Source organism: Dendropsophus ebraccatus, chromosome 13 (genome assembly GCF_027789765.1).
Source record: "Dendropsophus ebraccatus isolate aDenEbr1 chromosome 13, aDenEbr1.pat, whole genome shotgun sequence".
NCBI classification, from domain to species: Eukaryota; Metazoa; Chordata; class Amphibia; order Anura; family Hylidae; genus Dendropsophus; species Dendropsophus ebraccatus.
Genome location: NC_091466.1, coordinates 54404425 through 54430716, shown reverse-complemented (window position 1 = coordinate 54430716; position 26292 = coordinate 54404425). Strand labels below are relative to the sequence as shown.

Below are 26292 nucleotides of genomic sequence, written 5' to 3'. Positions count from 1 at the left end.
GGGAGCACGAGAGGTAATGTATACAGCTTATTATTTACTATATACAGCAAGGGCTGCAAGGACATTGCTAACTATATATATATATATATATAATATACACACAGCCCTTGCTGTGTGATAATTGAGATGTGTAATAGGCTCAGTAGATGAGCGGCAACCCAGCAGATCAGCGTTCCTTTACTAAAGTGATCAGGCCGTGTGATACGGACATGTCAGTTCTTTGGGCGGAGTGCGTGTGAGACGTCTTATTGGATCAATGAGACAGGTGGAACTTCAAGCGGAGTCTGCAGGGATATTCTGCCCAAACTCCGTAGTGTGGATGGACCCTTAGGGTCCATTTACACAGAAAGAGATTATCTGCCAAAGATTTGAAGCCAAAGCCAGAAACCGACTATAAACAGAAATCAGATCATAAAGGAAAGCCTGAGATTTTTGCTCTTTTCAAATCCATTCCTCGCTTTGGCTTCAAATCTTTGGCAGATAATCTTTCTGTGTAAATGGACCCATAAGCTGCTTAACAACATAGCATGTTCTTCAGGAGGAAATAAGCACTGATAATATGTAAGCTGTTATTGTTTATGTATTTATATATTGTTTATGCTTTATTTACTTATTGTTTTACAGAAAAAAGTGGAGAGTTCGGTGGGCGCCATATTCACTGCTGTCCGAAGCAGTCAAGGAGCCATCCAGTGAGTAATGAAGTTTTACTTTACATTTGTAATCTTTTTTTATTTTTTTTCTGTACTGGTCATGTATGCATGGGGTCCAGGACGGTGCAGAGTGTTGCAGTGGAGGGAGTTTATGGCTTTTTTTGTCATATGCCCCTCCATCTACAGTCATTTTTGAGACAGTAGATATTTTTTTGCAACACTCTGGTATAAAGTTTGCTGAACTGTAACTGGCACAACTAAAACATAGGCCTGACATGGTGCCCTCTGCTGCCACCTCTGTCTGTATCAGGAGCTTTTCAGATCCGTTGCAAATCCCCATAGAAAACCTCTCCTGCTTTAGACAGTTCCTGACATGGACAGAGGTGGCAGCATGGAGCATTGTGTTAGGCCCGTATTAGACGGCCCGATCAGTAATGTAAATGAACATGGATCTGTTAGATCAGCACTTACTAAAGCCCCTATTACACAGGCTACCGCTCGTTTGCTCCTCGTTCCCTGCTCTCTGCCGCCGCTATTACAAACGGCGGCAGCAAGCGGCTGAGTGCGGGAGGGGCCGCGGGGGCTGCCAGGGTGATCGTTAGATCGTCCGTGCAGCCCGTAGAGCATAGTGGCGGTCTGCTGCCACCACTCCTATTCCACGGAGCGATGGCAGCAGATTGCTGCTATCACAGTCGCAAACAACTGCAACGATCAGCCGACATGAATGATGTCGGCTGACAGTTTCCTTCTATTCCACGGGACGATCGTTCCATGGAATAGGGCCTTTACTGAGCCTATTACACAACTCAATAATCGTGCAGTCCTTGCTTTAAAAGTGTAAAATAATACAGTTTATGCATACCTCTCTGTGCTCCTGGTGTTCTCCTCACTTCTGCCTGCTGTCTGCAGCCACCACTGCAACTTCAGAGTCTGTTTCTGAAGTGACAGGCCTCTTAGCCAATCACTGTCCGTGCTGGTCCCATTTTGGCCAGTGATTGGCTGAGCGGTTTGTCACTACAGAGACCAGCTCTGAAGTTTCAGCGGCGGCTGCGAGGAGCACGCAGGGAGCGTGGGCAGGTATGTATAAAGTTTACAATTTTTTTTTTTTACACTATCATCAGCTGTTGGCCACACATCGCTATTACACTTAGCCATGCGTGTCCGGCAGCCGATAATTTTTAGATCGTTGTCTTTAATACACTGGGTGATAATCTGCCGAATCTGCCTGATTTGGCAGAGTATCACTCCATGTAATAGGAACGCCAATTCCTGTAGGACATACAGCAGCAGATAAGTTCTTAAAGGGGTTGGCCACTTTATAATAAAATAGTCCATGTAAGTAAGTGTACTCATAGAGCTAAAATCGCGCTCCCCTCCTCAAGGCTGGGCTGCCCTGCTCCGGGTCCGGTTTGGTAAGGCGTGCACTTTAAATACTTCAGTACCTTTCCTGTGCTGCTGATATGGCATTGTGTTGTGTCTGTCCATAAGATGGCTGACACAGAGGAGCATGTGACCATGCCCTGCCCTCTATGTCCTCCATAGACACATACAGGCTTAGTGGTGGACCTTGGGGTTGGGGCATGGTCACATGCTTCTCCATCTTGGCCATTTTATAAACAGACTCACCACAGGGCAGGACAGCACAGCCTGGAGGAGGAGAATTGATCTTAGCTCCATGAGATACACAGGGTACGATTAACAATTTTACTAAAAAGTTACAAACCCCTTTTGAGTTTTTTCTTTGTAAATTAAAGTAATTTATGGTGTTTGGAAATGTAATAGTAACGCATTGGTTTATTGCGTGTTTGTACCAGTTTATCTTACATTTTCTTCTTAGACTTGTTCTGGAGAGAGAGCTCCATTCACACTACCTGCGGAAAGGCTTACAGCAGCTATCCGAATCATATGAGGTACAAAGAAACTCAGGAAATATCAGATGGAAACTTCTGTATTAAAGTTTATTTGTAGACGCACACCTGACTTTGCATATATAATGCAGCCATAGGCTTTTTTAAAATAATATAGTAGAGGCCCTCATGTATACCTATTTTATTGGATTTAGCATGCATGGGTTGTCTGCCGTCTTAGTTTCTGTTTTTCCTAATGCAGCCTGCATTGCTCCCTCTATCTGTCAAAAACCACAGGCATCATGGGAAATATCGCTGCACTTATATACGTTCAGTAAGTGATCTATCCCTCCCCACTCACAGTGTAGAGTATTTTATATGACACTTCTGCAATCTGTCTTCTTGTCTGCGAGCTAACACGGAGGGGAGATGTCTACCTCCATCTCATAAGAGACACTAATGTTAATTGGGAGTTCCAAGTTAAAAGCCATGGAAAATTGCTTTCAAGGTAAAACTGCTCAGTTCTCGCCCATGTGAACAAGCCTGTATACTTACATTGATAGATGGAAATGTCAGCAACACTGGGAGTGACTGTTTGCAATACCTGTCCCAGCCTATGGACAAGGGTGGTGCAGTTTTTGTGAGTTATTTGAAATCATATGCTTTTACTCAGCTCTTTTTTTGTATTTATTTATTTATTTATTTTTTTTTTTAACCTTCTAGTGCCTAGATGCCAGCCGTCCCTGGTTATGTTATTGGATTGTCCATAGTCTAACATTGCTAGATGAACCCATCCCTGAATCTGTGGCGTCGAGGTGAGTATCTTATTCTGCTTTTAAATTGAGGATATGCTCTATTCACATTACCCTTTATTTTGTGGTACACTGGCTGATGTATAAGAGAAGTGCAAGTCTGTTATATATCTGTAGCAGAACTGCTCCTTCCCTGTGCAGAAGTGTTCTAGGCTGCTAGTAAGGTATATACACATAATTGTAAAGTCGCTTGGTCTAATATGAGCCTAACATAACAAAGTGGAGTTCCCAAAATGCAGTGCAGCAATTAGTTTTTGTCCGTTGGATTACTGTAAAGTTCTTATGCTGCCCACAATGCGCCTGAGCAAGCCCTGTGCAAAGAGAGTTTCGCTGTGATATATATAGAAATGTAAATGGAGTACTGGGTCATAATACAGGCTGTGACTCTAAATCACTTGGTATACAGATTGAATTTTAAGGGGAACCATCAGGTATGTGTCTTACCTTCCTCCTCAGCACCGTTCACATGCTGTTAGCAGTGTAATCCTCAACCGGGAGCACCATTAGGAGCACTGCCCTACCCCCAGAGCGCTAATCCAGCCCGCTCCATTAGAAGCAGCAGAGCTCCAAACCGGGCATTACACTGCTAACAGCACAGGAACGGTGCAGAGGAGGAAAGTGAGAGACACACGTTCATCCTCAGCGCCCCGTGCGCAATAGGGGGCTATCAGCAGGTTAGATTGGTCTAACCTGCTGATAGTTCCCCTTTAACATGTTACATTATTCTCTATGTAAACTGTAATTTTATTATTGTATTATTTATTATTGTAATTTTATTTGTTATTCTTTTGCCAGTGTTTGCCAATTCCTTGCCAGATGCCAGGCTCCTAGTGGTGGTTTTGGTGGTGGCCCCGGTCAGCAGCCTCATCTTGCACCCACCTATGCATCAGTCAATGCTCTGTGCACCATCGGAACAGAGGAAGCCTATGACGTCATTAATAGGTAGGTGCAATGTTAATGGAGTGATAGTAGCTAGACTATATTATGGAATTCTCAGAGGTAATGTATTTACCAGAAATAGATCCTTTTGTAAGCAGGAGATTTTATATATATATATATATATATATATATATATATATATATATATATATATATATAATATATAATATATATATATATATATATATATATATATATATATAATATATAATATATATATATAATTATAATAATTACTTACTATTTCCCTTGAACTGTGGTTTCATTCTGCATAGCAAAAGCCGGTAATCTCTCATTGTTAGCAATTGCCACTCATAGGCCCTAATCTGCTACACGGCTATTAGTGTGTGCAGTGCCTTGAGAGACTTGTACGATGCTGACAAATAGACCTGTTAGCAGATTTTTCTAATGTTGCGGCACATGTGCATTGATTCTCACTTCGTCACTGTGTATTTGGCTTGTCTTGGCATCAAGGAGCTGCGGCTGTGTGATTTGTACAGCGCCATACTTGCCCATTGTTGTATTTGGTATTGCAGCTCCATCTAAGTACAGCTGCAATACCTAACTGGTCCTAATGACAAGTGTGGCGCCATTTTTAGAAAACAGCAACCATGTTTTTCTGGCTTCCTATAACCCCTTTATAAGGAGAAGCCTGACGTTTTCTAAAAGCCGAATATGCAAAAAAAGAGCCCATGGAGCCTCATTTAAGAGTCTCAAAACACAGGACTAGCCAGATATCCCACCAGGAAGGACTCAGCCAAGGGGTAGCTCCTGTAGGGAAACCACCATATTAAGTGGCCCTATAAGTCAATGTAATGACAAGGGAAAAACCAAGGCCAGGTATCCATCCACATACAGCTGTTTCGGGGTGTTGTCCCTCATCAGTGTGGAGCAGGATTCTGGCTAGGTTTTGCTGGTTTCCTAACAGGAGCTGCCCCTTGGCTGGGTCCTTCCCGGAGGGATATCTGGCTAGTCCTGTGTTTGAGACTCTTAAATGAGGCTCCACAGGTTTTTTTTTTTGCATATTCATGTTTCCCAGGGAGCAATGCACCTAGGATTTCACTGCATTGTGCACTTTAACCAGCAGTGTTATTTTTGGCTGGTCTCCCTGAGATCAGTGATCTGTTTCTCTTGTGGCTCTGCTAGCCATTGCTCCCACCTAGCCAGAATCCTGCTCCACACTGATGTGGGGCAACACCCTGAAACAGCTGTATTTGGATGGATACATGGCCTTGGTTTTTCCCTTGTCATTACATTGACTTCTAGTGCCACTTAATATGGTGGTTTTGGTTGTTTCCCTACAGGAGCCACATCTGGCTAGTCCTGTATTTTGAGACTCTTAAATGACGCTCTATGGGCTCTTTTTTTTTTTTTTTTCCATATTCATGTTTCCTAGGGAGCAATGCACTTTGGATTTCACTGCATTGGGCGCTAGCAGCCGGCAGCTAGCAGTGTTATTTTTGGCTGGTCTCCCTGTTCTGTTTTCTAAAATCTGGCAGTCTGCAGGGGGAGGGGGGAAACTAATTCCAAGTAACAACTTACCTCTCCCCGTGCCCACGGGGAGTGGCCGTAGGACTTCCACGGGCTCCGGGATCTCTGGGGTGCCCACATCACAACCCAGCTGATGGACTGGATGCTCAGCCAGTCAGTGACTGGGGTGGCACGCTGCTTCTGTCATTGATTTGCTGAGTGGGCAGTCCATCAGATAAAACAGGCACACAACTCACAACTGGGGAGAATGACTCCAGCGGGGGTCCCGGCGGCTGCTCACCGTGGGCACAGGGAGAGGTAAGTTGTTACTTGAAATAAATTTCCCCCTCCCCCTGCAAACTGTCGAATTTTATAAGAAACCGGACTTCTCCTTTAAACACTCTGCAGCTAAATGCAATAGGTTATTATTCGGTGTCTTCCTAAAACATGAATACTTTCCCCATCGACATGACAGCACCACCAGAGAGAGGGACTCCGCCCCCCAGGGACAGGAAACCTAGAGAATAAAAGGAAAGGCCCTCCTCTCCACCCTCAGTGGTTTCCTGTCCCTGCAGGGAGCCTGGAGATGTAGCATGCTGGAGCTCCCTCTAATCCCTGGTGGCTCGGTGCGGCCGAGGGGGAGTCTCAAACGGGCCCTAGTTGGGTTCATAAGCCCACACTCACAGTCCTGGAGGCCGGCCGGACGCTCGTGCGCCTCATCGCAGGGCTGTGGAGCTTGATCCGGCCGGCGGGAGAATACCCGGAAGTGACGCGCGGTGACGCGTCACGGGATTCTCGGAGCGCGCGGCGGATGTGACGTCAGACGCCGGGCACCAGGAAGCGAGGCGGGGAATTCAAAAGCTGCACATCGTGCCGGAGTGAGTGGTGGCCAGCATCTCACAGTGTTTGTTGTGTGCCAGCCAGCATGAGCGAGAGGAAGAAGGATGCTGCTGGGCCAGCAGAGAAATCCAGGGTAACAGACGGAGGCACAGAGTGGTGAGCAGTATCTGTCTGTATTTTTTTGTTACATTACTGAATGAAATGTGTTTTGATAGGAGTCTAGGCCTGCAAAGAAGGAGTGTAGAATTTGCAAGGGGAGACTGCCTACAGATTATGACAGACCAACATGCGAATCCTGCATTGATAAGATGGTGGCTGCAGAAACACCTAATATATCCTCTATTCTATCATCCATGAAGTGAGACGGTTTCTTTTTTCCTGTTTTTCTCCTCTCTGTTTCTCTATTATGTTAAGTAATATAATAAGGGCAGCTCTCTCAGGAATTATTTTTTTCTATTTTTAGGGATTTAATTAAAGAGGAAATCCAAAAATCCCTTGTGCAGGTATCTCCTGCGGTTGCACCTGTTTCTGCTCCTAACCCCGCTACTCCAAGTACCTCTCAGGAAGCAGTAGCCCTTGCAGACAATGAGTTTGAAGAGGGGGTTATTGATGAGATAGAGGCGGAGTATTTAGATGATGAACTTTCCGGGAAGCCTTTATTCTCAGTGGAGGATGTGGATACTCTAGTTAAGGAGGTACGCTCCACTATGGAGATTGAGGAGCAGAAGGAACAGAGATCCGTGCAGGATATCATGTTCAGTGGCTTAGAATCCAAGAAAAGAAGGGTGTTCCCGGTGCACAGAACCATATCAGCACTGATTAATAGAGAATGGGCAAAACCTGACCGTAAAGGCTTTATTCCTCGTGCCGTAAAACGGAAGTATCCGTTTGACGAAAAGGAGGTCCCATCTTGGGAAGGGCCCCCCAAGATAGACGCAGCTATTGCAAAGGTTTCAAAAAGGTCTCAGCTGCCTTTTGAAGACCTAGGCACGTTAAAAGACCCCATGGACAAAAAAGCGGATGGTTACCTTAAAAAAGCCTGGGAGTCTTCTACGGCTACGTTTAAACCTAATGTAGCTGGTACCTGTGTTGCCCGGTCAATGTTAGTCTGGTTAACACAACTGGAGGATGCAATTAAGGCCAAGGAGTCAGAAGAGACTATTCTATCCTCCTTGGCTCAACTTAAGAAGTCTACCTCTTTTTTGGCAGATGCCTCAGCCGATGCGCTCAGATTCTCAGCCAGGTCAGCAGCATCATCAAACTCAGCCAGAAGAGCTATTTGGCTTAAGAACTGGTCTGGCGATGCAGTTGCAAAAGCAAAAATTTGCAGTTTTCCGTGTGAAGGAGAATTTTTGTTTGGGTCAGAACTGGACAAATTATTGGAGAAGGCAGGAGATAAAAAGAAGGGGTTTCCCTCCTCCTTTCAACCAAACGCCTATAGATTTTTTCGTCCCCAAAGTAGGGGTGGATTCAGTAGAAGAGGATCGGACAGAGGAGGAAGAGGTAGAGGATACGGTAAATCTAGGGGCTACCTCTTCAACCAAAAATCCGATACCTATAAGAAGCCATCTACCCAGTAATACTGGGATCAGGGTGGGGGGTAGATTAAAATTTTTTGCCCAGGAGTGGAAGAAGATCTGTGGCAGCTCCTGGGTCCTGAGATACATTCAGGAAGGTGTGGACTTTGACTTTATCTCCCGACCCCCCACACGATTCGTAATAACGAAGAGCCAAATGGGAGAAGTAGGGGCTAAGACTCTAGAGAAAGAAGTTATTTCTCTTATTGATAAGGACGTGCTTGTCCCGGTGCCACACGATGAAATAGAACAGGGGTTTTACTCTACACTCTTTTTAGTTCAAAAACCCGATTTATCCTTTAGGGTCATTATTAATTTAAAACCCCTTAACAGATTCCTAAAGTATCAGAGATTTAAAATGGAATCCATTAAGTCCACAATAAATTTATTACAGAAAAATTGCTTTATGGCCTCCATTGATTTAAAAGATGCCTACCTGCATGTACCCATACACAAACAATATCAAAAATACTTGAGGATTGCTATACGGATTAATAATAACCTGTGTCACCTTCAATTCCAGGCCCTTCCCTTTGGAATTGCAATAGCCCCGAGAGTTTTCACCAAAATAATCGCAGAGATGGCAGCGCACATTCGGGAAGGTCCAGGTTTGTTCATTCCATACCTGGATGATTTTTTGCTGGTAGCTGAGTCAGAGCAGAAACTAAATACTCAAATAGTGAGAACCCTAGATATTCTAGATAAGCTAGGATGGATTGTAAATAATGAAAAATCCTTTCTATCCCCAGCCCAGCAGAAAAGATTCCTAGGAATAGACTTAGACTCATCTTCTCAAAAATCCTACCTACCAGAAGACAAAATTCGCAAACTAAGGGATACAGTAACCGCAGTACTACAAAACCCCAGAATAACCATAAGGAAGGGTATGTCTCTATTAGGTCTATTCACTGCAACCATCCCAGCAGTACCTTGGGCCCTAATCCACAGTAGACCCTTACAAAGACGCCTTTTGGAGGTGTGGGATGGGTCTCCCAAAGGGTTAGACAAAAAGACAGTCATTCCCCATGAAGTCACGGATAGTCCTTCCTGGTGGTTAGTAGAGAAAAATCTCACAATAGGTTTAGGTTGGAATATGTATTCTCCAATTTTGGTCACAACTGATGCTAGCCCTAGGGGGTGGGGAGCACACTTAGGGGAGTTGGACTTCCAGGGTAGTTGGGATGGATCTTTCAGGGATAGATCCTCAAACTATCGTGAGTTAGCAGCAATATTAGAAGCCCTAAAATCGGCAAAACATTATGTTAAAAACTCTAACGTGAAAATATTATCAGACAATTCCACCTCAGTGGCACTTGTAAACAAGCAAGGAACCACAAAAAGTACGGCTTTGCTGGACCTCTGTTACAAAATATTCTCCTTTGCAGAAAAAAATCTACTATCCTTATCAGCGGTTCACCTAAAAGGAACACAAAACATCAGGGCAGATTACCTCAGCCGGAATTCACTGCACCAGGGAGAATGGCAACTAAACCCGGAAGTTTTTCACATGATCACGGACTTATGGGGAATACCGGAAGTGGACCTATTCGCCACAAGAGCCAACCGGCAGGTGACAAAGTTCTGTTCGCTGTCTCCCCGGGACCAGCCTCTAGCAATAGACGCATTGTCACAGACTTGGAGGTGGAGGCTAATGTATGCCTTTCCGCCGTTACCTCTTCTTCCAAGGGTACTGAGGAAGATAAGGCAGGACAGGGCCAGGGTGATTCTAGTGGCTCCCTTTTGGCCCAGAAGAGCGTGGTTTTCCTGCCTAACTCAGATGTCCATATCAGACCCATGGGTTCTCCCGGACCGTCCGGATCTTCTTCTTCAGGGGCCAGTGCAGCATCCACAAGTGGACAAGCTCCACTTGACGGCCTGGCTCTTGAAAGGTTAATCCTGAAAGGTAAAGGGTTGTCGGATGCAGTCATCACGACATTGCAAAAAAGTAGAAAGCCTATAACATGTAAAATTTATTTTAGGATTTGGCAGGCATATTTTACTTTTATAGGCACCACGACAATAGACCTTGACAAACCGAACCTGGCTGCGATTCTGGACTTCCTGCAAAAAGGACTTGAGAAAGGACTAAAAGCAGCTACTCTTAAGGTACAGGTCTCGGCTCTAGGAGCATTATACAATCACCCGTTAGCAAAACACCCTTGGATTGTTAGATTCTTTAGGGCCTTAACTAGACTCTGTCCTAAGATTACTAATAGAGTGGCCCCTTGGGATCTTAATATAGTTCTCTCAGCCCTAATAAAAACCCCTTTTGAGCCGCTAGCAGAGACGTCTCTAAAATTGCTAACTCTAAAAACTGTCCTGTTGGTAGCAATTACGTCGGCCAGGAGGGTAAGTGAGATGATTCACTTCTCGGCCTCGGAACCCTATACAAAGGTTCTAGAGGATAGAATTATACTTACCCCAGATCCAGCTTTCCTGCCGAAGGTTGCTTCAAGTTTTCACAGGTCCCAAGTAGTGGTTTTGCCTTCCTTTTTTGATAAGCCCACAAATGAGGAAGAGAGAGAGTATCATTGTCTAGATGTTAGGAGGGCAGTCCTTGCCTATTTAGACATCACTAGACCATTTAGGAAGTCAAAAAATTTATTTGTACAATTTTCTGGTCCCAATAAAGGGAACAAGGTGGCTAGAGGTACGCTAGCAAACTGGATCAGACAGGCCATAAGTTTATGTTATGTTTCCACTGGTCTTTCGCCTCCTCTCTCTCTTAAGGCTCACTCCACGCGTGCAGTGTCAACATCTTGGGCAGAGAAGGGAGATGTCTCTCTAGAGCAGATCTGTAAGGCTGCCACTTGGTCTTCTCCTCACACTTTTTTTCGTCACTACCGTTTGGATCTGTCTTCTACTTCTGATATTTCCTTTGGTAGAAGGGTCTTGCAAGCTGTAGTCCCACCCTGAATTCCTCTCTGGTATTCTCTCTGGTGGTGCTGTCATGTCGATGGGGAAAGCCGGAGTTACTCACCGGTAATGTAGTTTCCCCGAGTACATGACAGCACCATTACATTCCCACCCCTTAATACTCTATTTCTCACTGGGTGAACACCTAGGGGGTTCTGTTAACAGTTCATAGGTAAGGAGGTGTTTCCTATTCTAAAAGCAAGATGGATAAATTTATGTTATGATTATATGTTTGTACACCGTGTATATGCATGATTAAAAATTATAAGGCTCTCTTCAGTCTCGGATATTCACTGAGGGTGGAGAGGAGGGCCTTTCCTTTTATTCTCTAGGTTTCCTGTCCCTGGGGGGCGGAGTCCCTCTCTCTGGTGGTGCTGTCATGTACTCGGGGAAACTACATTACCGGTGAGTAACTCCGGCTTTCTGATATCCGCTTAGGAAATTGACTCCTGACATTTGCAAAACCTGCTCAGTATCATAGGAAGTCTCACTTCCTTGTGGCTCTGGTGGCCTCAGTCACATTATTACTCTCCTAGCCTGCAGCCTTATGCAGAGACAAGTGATTTCTCTGTATCTAGGTCGCTGTCCAAGAGGTGTGACCCTTGTTCTCATTCTAATACTTTCCCTGTAATGCTGATAATTTGCTGCCTATCTGTACAGAGATGACTGCCAAGCCGAGACTGCTGATATTATTAGGGGCTCTGTAAGTAGGATACTGATTGGCAGACACATCAAAGACCCCCATCTTGTAGCCTGCTGGACCTTCTCATGCTCAGCAGGGGTTCATGAAGCCCCTTGACGGACGGACATTTGCTGTTGTAGCTTATCCATGCAAAGGAACGACAGATTGGTCATTCAGACAAGTTAGTTGGACCCCAGAGTTGCATTCTCAGTATACTCTCAACACTTAATAGATGTGACCTGATCATCCATTTATATGTCTACTTAGAGTCCAGGGGACAGCTGTAGTAAACATTTGTGTGTCTTCATGTTAGAAATTTAAAGAAAAAAAAACACCAATGTGTTCCAATTTTTCAGTTTGGAAAGTGTTTGATTTTTTTTTTTTTTTTATAAATTTTTTAATGTGAAGTAACAAAAGTATTGTTTTTTTATCGTTTTATACTTAAATGCACTTTTAAGCTTGGCAGTTGGCTGCAGTCCCTATGTGGCAAAGGTACCTGGGGTCCTGCATCCTTGGCTCCTAGTCACTTCAATAGCAGCTGAGGCTTCTGTACACTGGTGCCGCCGCTACACAGGGAATGGAGCCAACTGTTTCTGAATCAGTGTTGTTTGGACACAGAGTAGTTAATCGGCAGGGGTGAAAACTGCCTTACCAGACAGAGGACTACATTATAACTCGGGGATGGGGAACCTTCAGCCCTCCAGCTGTTGCAAAACTACAACTCCCATCATGCCTGGACAGCCGAAGCTTTAGCTTTGGCTGTCCAGGCATGATGGGGATTGTAGTTTTTCAACAGCTGCAGGGCTGAAGGTTCCTCATCCCTGTTATAACTGCATGGTTACGGCACCGAGGATGAAGGCAAGAGACATACCTTCATCCTCAGCGCCCTGTGCACTATATGTAACTATAAGCAGGTTAGATTTGACTAAAATGCTGATAGTTCCGATTTGAACATGAAATACAGCCAAAAAACATCTGCGAACATGGCTTTAGCCTGGGTCTCTCTGCGGGATGGTAGACTGTACTGTCACACTAAGTTTCTTGCTTTTCAGGATGCTCATTTTGTTCCCTGTTGTCAGTATTTTTTTTTTTTTTTTGACAGAGAAAAACTTTTGGAATTTTTGTGCGCCTTAAAACAACCAGATGGATCATTCAACATGCACATTGGTGGAGAAGTGGATGTCAGGTCAGATATGATACAGTGCTCTTCACCTAGTATATAGATAGTGGGTTTTCTCTGGATTACTCGGGTTTTCTGTTTTAGGGTACAAACACACATAATGTATCTGCAGCGGATTTCTTGTTGCGAATTCGCAGCCAAATCCGCTGCGGATACTTGCCCATTGACTTTAATGAGCTGACATACGTGAGTATGTCAAACTAAGAGCCATTAACCCCCCCCTGGCCCAGGAAGATACATTAACGGGTCCGGGCTCCTGCATGCTTCAGGGCCTCCTGGTGGCCAGCCAATCAGTGCGCTGCGGGCACTGAAGGCCCTGAAGCAAGCGGGAGTCCGGTCTTTGTAGCTAATGCGAGAGTGCATGTGTAGAGGGGAAAGAGAAACTGTGCAGTGTAACAAACATAACTTTGCATACCTGTGGTTATACGAGTCCTGCTTGTGACAACATCCACTGCTCATAGATTCATTCAAAGCAATTCAGGAACTCCCTGAGCCAACATATAGTAAAAAGGGATAAACACAGATAAATAGGATAGGCAAGGTTGACATCACGACTTTGCTATCTGTTTAATGTATCTGTTCTATGGGGGGGGGGGGAACGGATGGTAGAAATGGCTGCTGTTGTATGCTATACGTTTTAATCCATTTTCTATTGACATTATAAAAAATTTTTTTAAAGTTTTTGGTTGAGAATGTTTTTTGTTTTTTTTTTGTATTTTTTTCCAAAATGGATAGAGTGAGACGGATTGCAAAATCGTGATGGGAACCTAGCCTAAGCAGGATCTACTATGAATTGGGTCTCTATAAGGGCTCATTCACACAGCTGCAGTACTGTCAGTGTGTTATGGAGCCTTAATATAGCATATTATGGGCTCATACTGTTCTGTATTAACCATGTAACATGCTCTGTTGCATGCAGTATTATGGAGAGATTTACCTCCAGTAGCGGGTGGTTCTTTACACGGGTAGCAGACTGTGGCTTACGGGGTATTTGTATGACCCAGATCTAGTCTGCATAAAGCCATGTGCACATCTGTGACTCTACAGCTATTGCAAAACTGCAATCACGAATAACCAAAGCAGTGTATAATACTGTTTGTCAAGTAAGATTATATTAGTGCTGACATGTCATTTGCATTATTTCTACATTAGGAGTGCTTATTGTGCCGCCTCTGTGGCTTCTCTCACCAATATCATTACTCCTAAGCTGTTTGATGGCACTGCTGAATGGATTGCCAGGTATGGAAAGAAAATTACCTTTAAACTAATACCTTGTTTTAGTGATTTTAAATTTTTTACCCTTATCTATATGATGATGATGATAAGTTAAAAGGGTACTCTGGAGACTAAAAGTCTAGTTTTAATAATGTTATATTACTTTCTAATATAACTTTATTATCTTTTTTTTAAAAGTAGTTCTTCATTTACATATTATATTTTTGACTGGCAGCTGTAAATGATGCCATGGCCCTTTCTGCTGCCACCAACTTTAGGTGTCTAAGCCCTGCATTTCCCGATCCCCTGCTCTGCACAAGCAGGATCCTGTTTTCCATGTGTACAGTATATCCTTATATACAGTACATCGGGGGAGGCTGTCCGACGCAATCATTGTGTCCGGCAGCCTCTGCAGAGCGAGTGGTGATTGCTATGCATAGGCTGACATACACAGTGATCGTGTCACTCAGCTACTTCCAGGTATACTGGATATAAGAATATACAGTACACTGGATAAACAGCTGTGCGGCAGCACTAGAACAGAGTAGGGTATCTGCAACTGCAGGGCTTAGCTAGCAAGCGAGGCAGCAGAGGGGGCCACATCGCCCCTTTCTGCTGTCAGTCAGCAGTAGTGTATATGTAAATGAAAAACTATATACAACGTAATATAACTTTTGCTAAAGCAATGTAATAAATAAATAGATATATTTTTGGTCTCTGGATTGGCCCTTTAATGACCTAGTACACAAATGGCATCTGTTTACGATTATTCAAAGATGCCAGGGAATTTTTTCCTGGTTCTAGCAGGTAGACCTGTGTAATGAGAATTGGGTATTGCTAATTTCGTACTGTCTTATATCTTTACTGGATATTGTATGTTTTTTTTTTTTCCCTTTAATTTGTAGATGCCAGTTCTGGGAAGGTGGCATCGGTGGTGTCCCAGGCATGGAAGCACATGGCGGCTATACCTTCTGTGGTTTGGCTGCTCTGGTCATATTGAAGAGAGTCCACCTGTTGGATATGAAGAGTCTATTGGTAAGTATTGGCTTTGTTCCAGTTTTGCCATGGAAGATTGATCCATGTGTGTTTCTAAGCTGCATTTTATACCCGTTCATGCAGAACTTATTATCCCAAACTGTTGATGCTCCCTTCGACTAAAAGTTAGGGCCCTATTCCAACGGACGATTATCGTTTGCATAATCATTAACGATTAACAATCTCAAACGACCGCTATTGCGAAAGACCTGAAAACGTTCGGTCATTTCCATGGAACGGTAATCGTTACTTATGAGCGTAATTGCGATAGTTTTTTCTTCGCTATTTATTCGCTATTGCGAACGACCGAACGATGTCTTATTCAATGCGAACGAGCAACGATAAAAATAGGTCCAGGTCTTATAAAGCGATCAACAATTTCTCGTTCGGTCGTTAATCGTTAACTGTATTTCAACCGAACGATTATCGTTTAGATTCGAACGATTTAACGATAATCTGAATGATAATCGTCCGGTGGAATAGGGCCCTTAGATGTATCTTAAAGTATCTAATCCTGGGGAAGATTATAAATCCTGTGGATAACTCTGTTAGAACTAGTTTTTAAGAGATCAAAGTTTGATGTTTAAAAAATAAAGAAAAAAAAACTTTGACCTTTCAGAGCCCTGTCAAATCAATGTAAGTGTTCAGATCCCCCCCTCTGACCTCTAGATATAGCCAGGAAAAGCACACAGTTATGCTTTTTAATATATAAAAAAAAATCATATTTTAGTTAGCGTTATAGCAATAATGGGGTGCAACAAACAGTATTTCTGAGAAGAACACCATAAAGATAATCAGTATCTTCTATGGCCACATACAGCCATGTACACTGTGGGATTTATCTCACAGGCTGACACTTTGGCGATATTGGTAACCTGTTCTCTTAAAGGTGTGACGTTCCCGCCCAGCATAAATCATCATCTCTTGACAGCATTCATAAAATATTCATATAACATAATTGTATTGGCCTGAGAGGATGGTACCATGATCATCTATCACACCCAGAGACTTGTTAGCATTTATAAGTTCTATTACTGCAGCTTGTAATCCAAGGATAGAAGTGACCTCTGGCCATCTGTGCCCTGTTATATAACCTGCAGTTATACATGACGGGCTAGATCTTAGTCATAATGCAGTTAAGGGCAGATGCATTGTACAACAAAGAAAAATAGAACAGTGGTGACCTTTTTGTTCTGTTGAATTGTACAAATGTGACTAACTGAAGTGTCTTTTCTTTCTATCAGCGATGGGTTGCATTCAGACAGATGAGATTTGAAGGGGGATTTCAGGGCCGATGCAACAAGCTGGTGGATGGCTGCTACTCCTTCTGGCAAGCTGGCTTAATGCCGCTCATCCATAGAACATTACATGCAGAAGGTGAGATGGCTACCTGTATCTTTTTACTGGGCCCGATAATCGTTTAGCGAGGGCTGCAGGGACATCGTTACCGATGTCCTTGCAGCCCTTGTTTAAACACCATACTTTACTTAAAGGGGTATTCCCCCCAAAATTATTTTTGCATTAATATGTTGCCCACACGTAGCTTTCCATCTTTCCAATATAAACTTATTATGGATTCTGCACAGTTTTGCTGCTATCTAGATGCATTCACCCCCCCCCCACCAAATGCAGAGAATCATCAGCTCTCAGTCCAACCCTGACACGCTCCCTGCTCCTGGCCCGCACCCTCCGAGACGGCATCACGTGTCCTCAGTCTCTTCAATGGGCTGGGTTAGAGCTTGTACCCCAGTCCACTGAAGAGAGGGAGGATAGTGAGAGTCACAGCTGCTGCTGCTGTTCACTGTCTGCCTCACTAAGAGCACCCAGAGCTCACCTGCCCCGCACCCTGTATCCCCCCCACCCCCCGCAGCTCACCCGTTGGCCTGTGAGTGCAGCCCCCCCTCCCCACCCCCCAAAGCGATCTCCCGGCGACCCCCGCCCCCCTCCCTACAGCCCGATCTCCAGGTGCGCCCCCAGTATAGCCCGCAGCCACCCTCCATCACCGATCCCTCCCCCCTGCGTCTCACCCGGCAGAAGCTGTGGCTTTCCCAGTTCTTGCAGAACTACAGCTCCCAGCATGCTCAGCCTTCTCTCCGTGCATGCAGGGAGTTGTAGTTCTGCCCGAGCCGGGAGAGCCGGCCTGTAAGTGCATGTGATCCCAACCATGTAATGCCACCTGCCCCCAGCGTGTAATGCCGCCTGCCCCAACCATGTAACCCGGCCGCCCGCATCGCCACCTCCACACTGGCGTCTCACCCGGCCGCCCGCATCGCCACCTCCGCACTGGCGTCTCACCGGGCCGCCCGCATCGCCACCTCCGCACTGGCGTCTCACCCGGCCGCCCGCATTAGCAACCAGGTGAGATCAGTGGCCGGGTGAGACGCCAGTGCGGAGGTGGCAATGCGGGCGGCCGGGTGAGACGCCAGTGCGGAGGTGGCGATGCGGGCGGCCGGGTGAGACTCCAGTGCGGAGGTGGCGATGCGGGCGGCCGGGTGAGACGCCAGTGCGGAGGTGGCGATGCGGGCGGCCGGGTGAGACGCCAGTGCGGAGGTGGCGATGCGGGCGGCCGGGTGAGACGCCAGTGCGGAGGTGGCGATGCGGGCGGCTGGGTTACATGGTTGGGGCAGGTGGCATTACACGGTGGGGGCAGTCGGCATTACATGGTTGTGATCACATGCACTTACAAGCCTGGCTCTCCAGGCTCGGGCAGAACTACAACTCCCTGCATGCACGGAGAGAAGGCTGAGCATGCTGGGAGCTGTAGTTCTGCAAGAACTGGGAAAGCCACAGCTTCTGCCGGGTGAGACACAGGGGGGAGGGATCGGTGATGGAGGGTGGCTGCGGGCTATACTGGGGGGGGGGGGGGGGGGCGCACCTGGAGATCGGGCTGTAGGGAGGGGGACAGGGGTCGCCGGGAGATTGCTGTGGGGAGGGGGGGGGGCTGCACTCACAGGCCAACGGGTGAGCTGCGGGGGGTGGGGGGATACAGGGTGCGGGGCGGGTGAGCTCTGGGTGCTCTTAGTGAGGCAGACAGTCAACAGCAGCAGCAGCAGCTGTGACTGTCTCACTATCCTCCCTCTCTTCAGTGGACTGGGGTACAAGCGCTAACCCAGCCCATTGAAGAGACTGAGGACACGTGATGCCGTCTCGGAGGGTGCGGGCCAGGAGCAGGGAGCGTGTCAGAGTTGGACTGAGAGCTGATGATTCTCTGCATTTGGTGGGGGGGGGGGGGTGAATGCATCTAGATAGCAGCAAAACTGCAGAATCCATAATAAGTTTATATTGGAAAGATGGAAAGCTACGGGTGGGCAACATATTAATGCAAAAATAATTTTGGGGGGAATCTGTCAGCACCTGTTCTGGTTCTGAGGTGCTAGTGGTGAGGCGGGCCAAAGTGCGGCACAAACGGATCAAAACTCCTCCTCTTTGACAGTTGTGGAGAAAGTTATGGCACAGATTGGGGACAAAGTACAGCACCCATCTGAAAAAGAAAGGTGACACACACCTTCATCACACTGTCAGCACGTCAGAACCCAGAACAGGTGCTGACAGATTCCCTTTAAACATGTTGCAGGTCTTCTCCTGAGCGCAGCAGCAGCTTTGGTGCGGCCTGCCTGAGCTGACAGACCGCTCAGCCAATCACTGGCCACGGCGGTCCTGGCCAGTGATTGGCTGAGCGGTCTGTCAGCTAAGACAGGCCGCACCAAAGCTGCTGCTGCACTCTGAACGGGAGGAAGGAGGAGCGCAGGAGAAGACCTGCAAATGGTAAAGCATGGTGCTTGTGAATTTGTCAGTCGCACACCGCTATTCCATGCATCGATGTGCGATCGGTGCCAGATGATTGTAGGTAAATAAACGATAATCGGCATAATGTTGTCTCTATTCCATGGAGCGATAATCGCCCGAATCGGGCCGATTATCACTCAGTGGAATATAAACCTTAGAGTTGAGAGTTGCTGCAGAGGGCCCCAACTCTGACATCCATATATCTTGAAAAGAGCACCCCCTTTTAGAACAGCTGTAACTACTTTGGTATTTCAGCATGATTACAATCATTTTGGGCAATAGGGAAGCCAGATGGAACAGATGTTCTAATTTTCCATTTTACGATTTATATTATAAACCAGTCCTGAAATTTGTCTTTTTTTTTTTTTTTTTTATTCTCACTACAAAGCCTAAAACTAAGCTGAGACGACTTGCTCTCTGTGTGATAAGGAAGAGACTGTTTGCCAGTAGTATACAGAGGACTTAATTTTTCTTTTTTCTCTAGCCAATCACAGCACAACACCTATTCCTCTCTGCTATGCCATTGACATAGTGCTGGTGAAAGTGCACTGGACCAAACAGGCTGCACTGTGCTGGGGGATGACTTACACAGTTCCATGCTATAGACAGCATATAAGCAGTAACCCTGACAGCTAATACTGCTGCTGGGAAGCCAAAAGGTAGGGGGGATTGCACTGCAGTACTGTCCTGCAGCAACAGGATAGATGGCTGCCTAAAACTTGGGTGTGAGAGATGAGATTGAATTTTTGATTTACCTGATTTACCTTTCAGGAACAGTATGGATCCCATGGAGCAGGCAGAGTGGCTGCTCTTGCAGATAAACAACCCAGATCTTTATACTTAGCTGTAGCTAAGCCCCACCCCAATTTCCTGTGTTCTCTCCTGATCATTCTGTTACAAGAGATATACTTTGCCTAACAGGTAGCAAACAAAAATGAGATGCCTAGTGACCTGCTCTAAGACTGTAGAGCCATTATACATCACCTCACCATGACAGCACCACCAGAGAGATTGCCCTTTGCCCCTGCATAGGAACAGGTTAAAAAGGTCCCACTCCCTTCCCCGTAGTCCCTGGGGCCTCTGTGAGGGCTTCTTCTGGTAATGAGACTTTTTGGTAAATGAAGTGATTTACAGAAGTTTTACAGATCACATGGAGGGAAGTTGTTTAAAACAACAGTAACCATGTAAGTGAAACCATGGTCCTCTGCCATGTGGCCCATACACAATCACCCGAAACCCAGACTAAACTGTGTGACTATGTCATAGGAACAGCCCTGGTTCTTAGGGCTGCTATTCAGCTCATAGTTCTTGTCTAAATATTACATGAGTTACAGAGGATGTCGGGCAGTGGGCATGATCTTAAAATAGTCACTGCTTGGGATCTGGGTAAATCTCCATATAATTGCTACTGAATAAAATATGCTTAGCTTCTATAAGTAGATGCATTGCTATAGAAGCTCATGGTTATTCAGCCAGGTCTAGAACTGCCGTTGATGTAAATGATACTATAAGTGTTATCCAATGAAAAACATCTATCACTTATCTATAGGATAGGTGCTAAATATCTGCATGCTTTTATAGTAACAGACCCTTATCCATCTAGGAGGCACTAGTGTTATACAACTAGGGGATAGAACCCCCACTTGATGCCTAAATCTCTCCAGAAGGTAAAAATGACCTTTTATTTAAACTAGGGTTGGGCAATATGGCCCAAAAAAAATAAAAATAAAAATGTGTGTATATAATTTTTTTTTTGGGGGCGATTCTCTATTTAAATCTCGATATATTTTTTTTTCTTTTTTGCTTAACAGAACATTTTTCTCCTTGCAGCGTCAGATACTATTTTAATGACGTTTAAGACAACAACTGTATTGCTCCCCAGTGTAACAGTGCTCTCCCTGTAATAGACAAGCCGCCTCTGTGCCCCATATAAGTAGTTTTCCCAAATATGTGCCACTCTGTGCTCCCATATAGTATAGGAGATTGTCTTTGTGCCTCCATCTAGGTAGGGTGTAGTAGTGGAGGTATGGTTGATAAAGGGTCTTTGTGCCTCCATCTAGGTAGGGTGTAGTAGTGGAGATATGGTTGATAAAGGGTGTAGTAGTAGTACAGGTATAGACAAGGGGTGTAGTAGTGGACGTATAGTGGATATGGGGTTTAGTGGTACAGGTACAGATGAGGGGTGACTAAGGGGAACTGGGGCAACTTGGGGTGACTGAACCAACCCCCCCCCCCCCCCCCCCCCCCACGCTGCCGCCCTCTTCGTACTGCCCGCCGCCATTGCGCACTTCACATTTAGCCCTATTGAGGGAGATTTATCAAACATAGTGTAAAGTGAAAGTGACTCAGTTGCCCCCAGCAACCAATCAGATTCCACCTTTCATTTTTTACAGTCTCTGAGCCAGTTTCACTTTACACCATGTTTGATAGATCTCCCCCATTGACTCTAAATGGAGCAGCAAAGAGCATAAGTGACCACTAGAGATGAGCAAACCTGGAGCATGCTTGAGTCGATCCGAACCCGAACTTTCGGCATTTGATTAGCGGTGGCTGCTGAAGTTGGATAAAGCCCTGAGGCTATGTGGAAATCATGGGTATAGTCATTGGAAAACATGGATACAGCCAGACAACCTTAGAGCTTTATCCAAGTTCAGCAGCCCCAGCTAATCAAATGCCGAACGTTCGGGTTCAGATCGACTCGAAACCGAACCCAAATCAATCACTCATCCTGCTTCTACACTATAAATGTTTTGTGGAATAACCCTTTTAGTGCTGTTGTGTAGGTTATTAACAAAGAATTAACAAACAAAAGTATAGTATATTTACTGGCTAGGAGGAGGGGGGGGGGGGGGTCACATAACATGCATTGCTTCTAACACTATTACACTGATCTTACAGGAGATCCTGCTCTCAGTCTCTCCAACTGGATGTTTGACCAGAAAGCTCTGCAAGAATACATCCTATTGTGCTGTCAGTGTCCTAGTGGTGGCTTACTTGATAAACCTGGCAAGTAGGTGCTGCTGCTACCATGTTTCCCCATTATATATAGGTGAAGTGTCGCTATTATGACATTTGTATTACAGGAATTAATGACAGTCTGCGGCTTAATACTATATATCAGCTTGGTGGCTCAGTGGCTAGCATTGTTGCCTTGTAGCGCTGCAGTAGTTGTGTATGTAAAAACATATGAACTGGTTAATTTGGACTTCAAATGGTGAATTTCAGTGGTGGCAGGGAACAATGTGAGAGATGTACAGCGCTGCAGAATATGTTGGTGCTATATAAAGGGTTAAAAATAAACTGTTTAGTTTCTACCCCGCAGTGGCAGCCTTGTGTAGCTATATGTGGGGGGAGGGGAGCTTGGTGTATTTAAAAAAAAAAAGTTTGACACTTTGCACCAAGCTTTACTTTTTACAGCAGCTCAAAGGTAATGTAAATTTCAGTTAGGGTGCACAGGCAGCCTCAAATGCACCAGGATTTACGTATAGGATTAGTATATATGTACAGGATTTAATGCACCAGGATTTATGTATAGAAAAAAAAAAAATCCAGCAGGTGTGTGGTCATCCTTTGTTGCAGCCAGATGAATAACTGGAAGTGCTGTAGACTGCATTGTAAGTGTATTACAATGCAGTCAATGTCACTTCTCCTTGAAGGACCACCCACCTGTAAGTTGTTTTTTTTTTTGTGTGTGTGTCCTGAATTGATAGGTGCCCTTTAAGACAGGTGTGTGAGATGTCTGTCTTGGCAAATTATTTAAGAGTCTTAATTTTATAATATTATGCATTCTATTTTGTAGATCTAGAGACTTCTATCATACCTGCTACTGTCTGAGTGGACTGTCTATAGCACAGCATTTTGGTAGCGGTGAAATGCTCCATGAAAGTATTGTAGGCATACTAGAGAACTCCTTGGTAAGTACAACTGGCCTCTGCTTGTACAATAAGGTAAGAAGGGATATAATAGGAAATAATTTGTAATGCTTCGTGCATTTTGAGGAAATAAGAGACATAAAGGGAATAAGATCAGTATTAGCATTGTGTTTTAGTATAGTCTGGTTATATATTACCACATAGAATTATGTCCAATGACACTGTTTCCCCCTTCTACTAGATGTATGAGGGAAGTACTACCAGCGCCATTCTTACCAATGACTGACAGGCCGCAGGGTATCTGCATCCATACACACAGTCTTCCAGAGGAGGTTGGGAAGCATAACTCAAGACAATGTTCTACTTCAAGACCTATTAGATAAATGGGAAAGGATCTTTTGTGCCATATAGGTTAATAAGAGAGCAGACCCAACTCTTAAAGGGGTTGTTTACCAAATTTTTTTTTCTTTCAAATCAACTGGTGCCATAAATTGCCAGAGATTTGTAATTCACTTCTATTAAAAACTCTTAAGTCTTTCAGTACTTATCAGCTGCTGTGTGTCCTACAGGAAGTGGTGTTTTCTTTCCTGTCTGACACAGTGCTCTCTGTTGCTTCCTCTGTCCATGTCAGGAACTGTCCAGAGCAGCAGCAAATCCTCATAGAAAACCTCTCCTGCTCTCCAGACTGGAAATAATACAACTTCCTGCTGGGCATACAGCAGCTGATAAGTACTGGAAGGTTTGAGATTTTTTTAATAGAAGTAAATTACAAATCTCTGGCACTTTATGGCAGCAGTTGATTTGAAAGAAAAAAATTTTGCTGTACAAGTAGCATAGTACGTGGCCAAATCCATGTTAATGTATAAAGTGACCACCAGAATTTTGGTGCAAGTACTTATGCTCCTTGTCTAACAAAGGGATGTAATCTAAATACGACAGGACCCCAATAATGCTCCAAATGTTTTTTTGCATGATTCTGGTATAAAGTAAGCCATATAATAGTTTCTCTACACTTAGCCTTAATCCGTGTGAACAATCCGTGTGAATGGAGCCTATGTTCACACTACGTATATTTGATGCTGTATAGCAACCAAAACAAGGAGTGGATTAAAAACACAGAAAGGCTCTTCACATAATGTTGTAATTGAGTGGATGGCCGCCATATAACGGTAAATAACTTCCATTATTTCAATACAACAGCTGTTGTTTTAAAATAACGGCTGTTGTATTGAAATAATGGAAGTTATTTACCGTTATATGGCGACCATTAACTCAATTACAACATTGTGTGGACAGAGCCTTTCTGTGCTTTCAATCCACTCCTGGTTTTGGTTGCTATGAGGACCTGACATGAGGACCAAATACAGCCTCAAATATATTGTGTGTGAACCCAACCTAAAACTGGAGGAATCCCGCCAGCCTCCGTGTCATAATGGCAGTCTATCGGAGGTTCATTCTTCAGCGCAGAGAGAGGAGGCGCGCAAGCCTCCCATAGACTGCCATTATGACACGGAGGCTGGCGGGATTCAGCAGCGAAGTCCACCGCGGAAATCTCCCAGTTTTACTCTGTAGGAAAGGAACCTTACACTGTAATAAATCCGGCCTGTTTGCACACTAAGGTTCCCTCCATTATCTGTATTCTAGCTGACATGTTTCTTCATTCCCACTTTACAGAATGACAGTGTTCTCTCCTTTTCTATGACAGAAACCTACACACCCGGTGTACAACATTGCGCCTGATAAGGTGGCCTGCGCTGTCATGTATTTCATTCAAAAACAGATTCCAGACATAAAAGATTTCAAGACGAGCTAGATTATTACAGGACAAGTAACCCTGCTCTTACTTGTGATCCTGTTTATGCTCTAAGACCCAACCTTGAGGAAGCCATCTTGTATCCTTAAAGGGCTGTGAGGCGTTTCCTGGCATACCAAGGCATATTAATTACACCGCTTGCAAAGGAGCAGTCATCTGGTGGAGAAGAGAGCCATTCATTGGCAGATCCATGGTAATTCTACAAGAGACTTTTTTTTTTCTATTAACATGTATTAAACCTTAGCCATTGTGAATCTTTCTTTCTGGTCTATGATTAATTCTGGGGGGATTGCAGAACCGACATTCATTGGATAATCAGGTTGTTTTAACCACATAAAAAAGAAAAAAAAAAGTCACTAGCTGCACATCTCCCTGAGTAATAGGTGATGAGGATGCTTTTATTTGTATAGCGCATACAGATTCCGCAGCACTTTCATAGTTTTGCCAATTATTGCTCCCTGTCCCCAATAGGGCACCTATTTGTATGTTTTGGGTGAGATATAGCTGATTGCAGCAAAGGGCAGGCAAACAATTCAGGAATCATTTGTGTGGCCCTTCCTTACTGACGCTTAAACCAGTCTATGATATTGGTGACTGTTTACTTGCAGGGTGAAGCCATGTAATAAGGGCACTTACACTGACCATAGAGGGAATCTGTCCACACCCGAGGTGCTGACAGTGCGCATTAAGTGGCAGCTCACTAGTTAGCAGGTTACCTGTGCCTTAGGCATGAGTGAAGGGGATGCTGCACAACCTTATTTCTTGTACTGTAATAAAGTGTGAAAGAAGAGTTGTGGTGAAGTCCTAGGAAACTTCTCCCTGTTTCCCAGGACTAGATCCATCTTTTCCCAGCACCTGGAGTGGAGCAGACTTCAAAGCCTGCAGCCTGATGAGCAAATCTACATTAGGAACGAAGCAGATCAATTCATTCCTATCTGCATTCTGCTCATCTCTACTCGGGAACCCCACATCCCCTGCTTTTTGAAGGTGGCACAGCAGCCATGTCAGCTTACAGTTACTATAATTTAAGTGGTAGTTCAAAACAGAGGTTCTCTTCTTTTTTTTTTTTTTCCCCCAAACCAACTGGTTTCAGAAAGTTTTATATAGATGAAATTTTTAAATAGAAGTAAATTACACAAGTCTTTCCATACTTATCAGCTGCTGTATGTCCTGCTGGAAATTGTGTTTTCTGTTCAGTCTGACACAGTGCTCTCTGCTGCCACCTCTATCCAAGACAGGAACTGTCCAAAGCGGGAACGGTTTTCTATGGGGATTTGCTGCAGCTCTGGGCAATTCCTGTCTTGGACAGAGATGTCGGCAGAGAGCAATGTGTCAGACTGAAAAGAAAACATTCCCTGCAGGACATACAGGAGCTGATAAGTACTGGAAGACTTGAAATTTTTAGATAGAAGTAAATTACAAATCTATATAACTTTCTGATATCAGTTGATTTGAAAGAATAAGATTTTTGCTGGACAACCCCTTTAAAGTGCCACCCAGTTCACACTGCAGTTCCTTGCATTGCTGCTACAAATAGAACAGTGAGGCAAGTACAAGTAAATGTTGAAGAGGCTGTGTGGCTTGTCTGATATGTGGATATTTCACATAACTGGTAACGGTTTCTCTCCTCCTCTTATTTGGTATTCATGACTGTTCTC

At 44.6% G+C, this 26292-nt stretch overlaps 1 protein-coding gene across 1 annotated transcript; it reads left to right on the top strand.

The window, feature by feature from the left end:
* The first annotated feature begins 597 nt into the window (after positions 1 to 597).
* FNTB (farnesyltransferase, CAAX box, subunit beta) lies at positions 598 to 24893 on the top strand. Its single transcript, XM_069949662.1, has 11 exons — positions 598 to 689; positions 2488 to 2560; positions 3221 to 3312; positions 4105 to 4251; positions 12836 to 12919; positions 14066 to 14152; positions 15034 to 15163; positions 16408 to 16540; positions 21848 to 21959; positions 22749 to 22863; positions 24527 to 24893. Exons 1-11 carry the CDS (start codon positions 598 to 600, stop codon positions 24632 to 24634), a joined length of 1173 nt encoding a protein of 390 aa, XP_069805763.1. The 3' UTR covers positions 24635 to 24893.
* The last annotated feature ends 1399 nt before the right edge of the window (positions 24894 to 26292 follow it).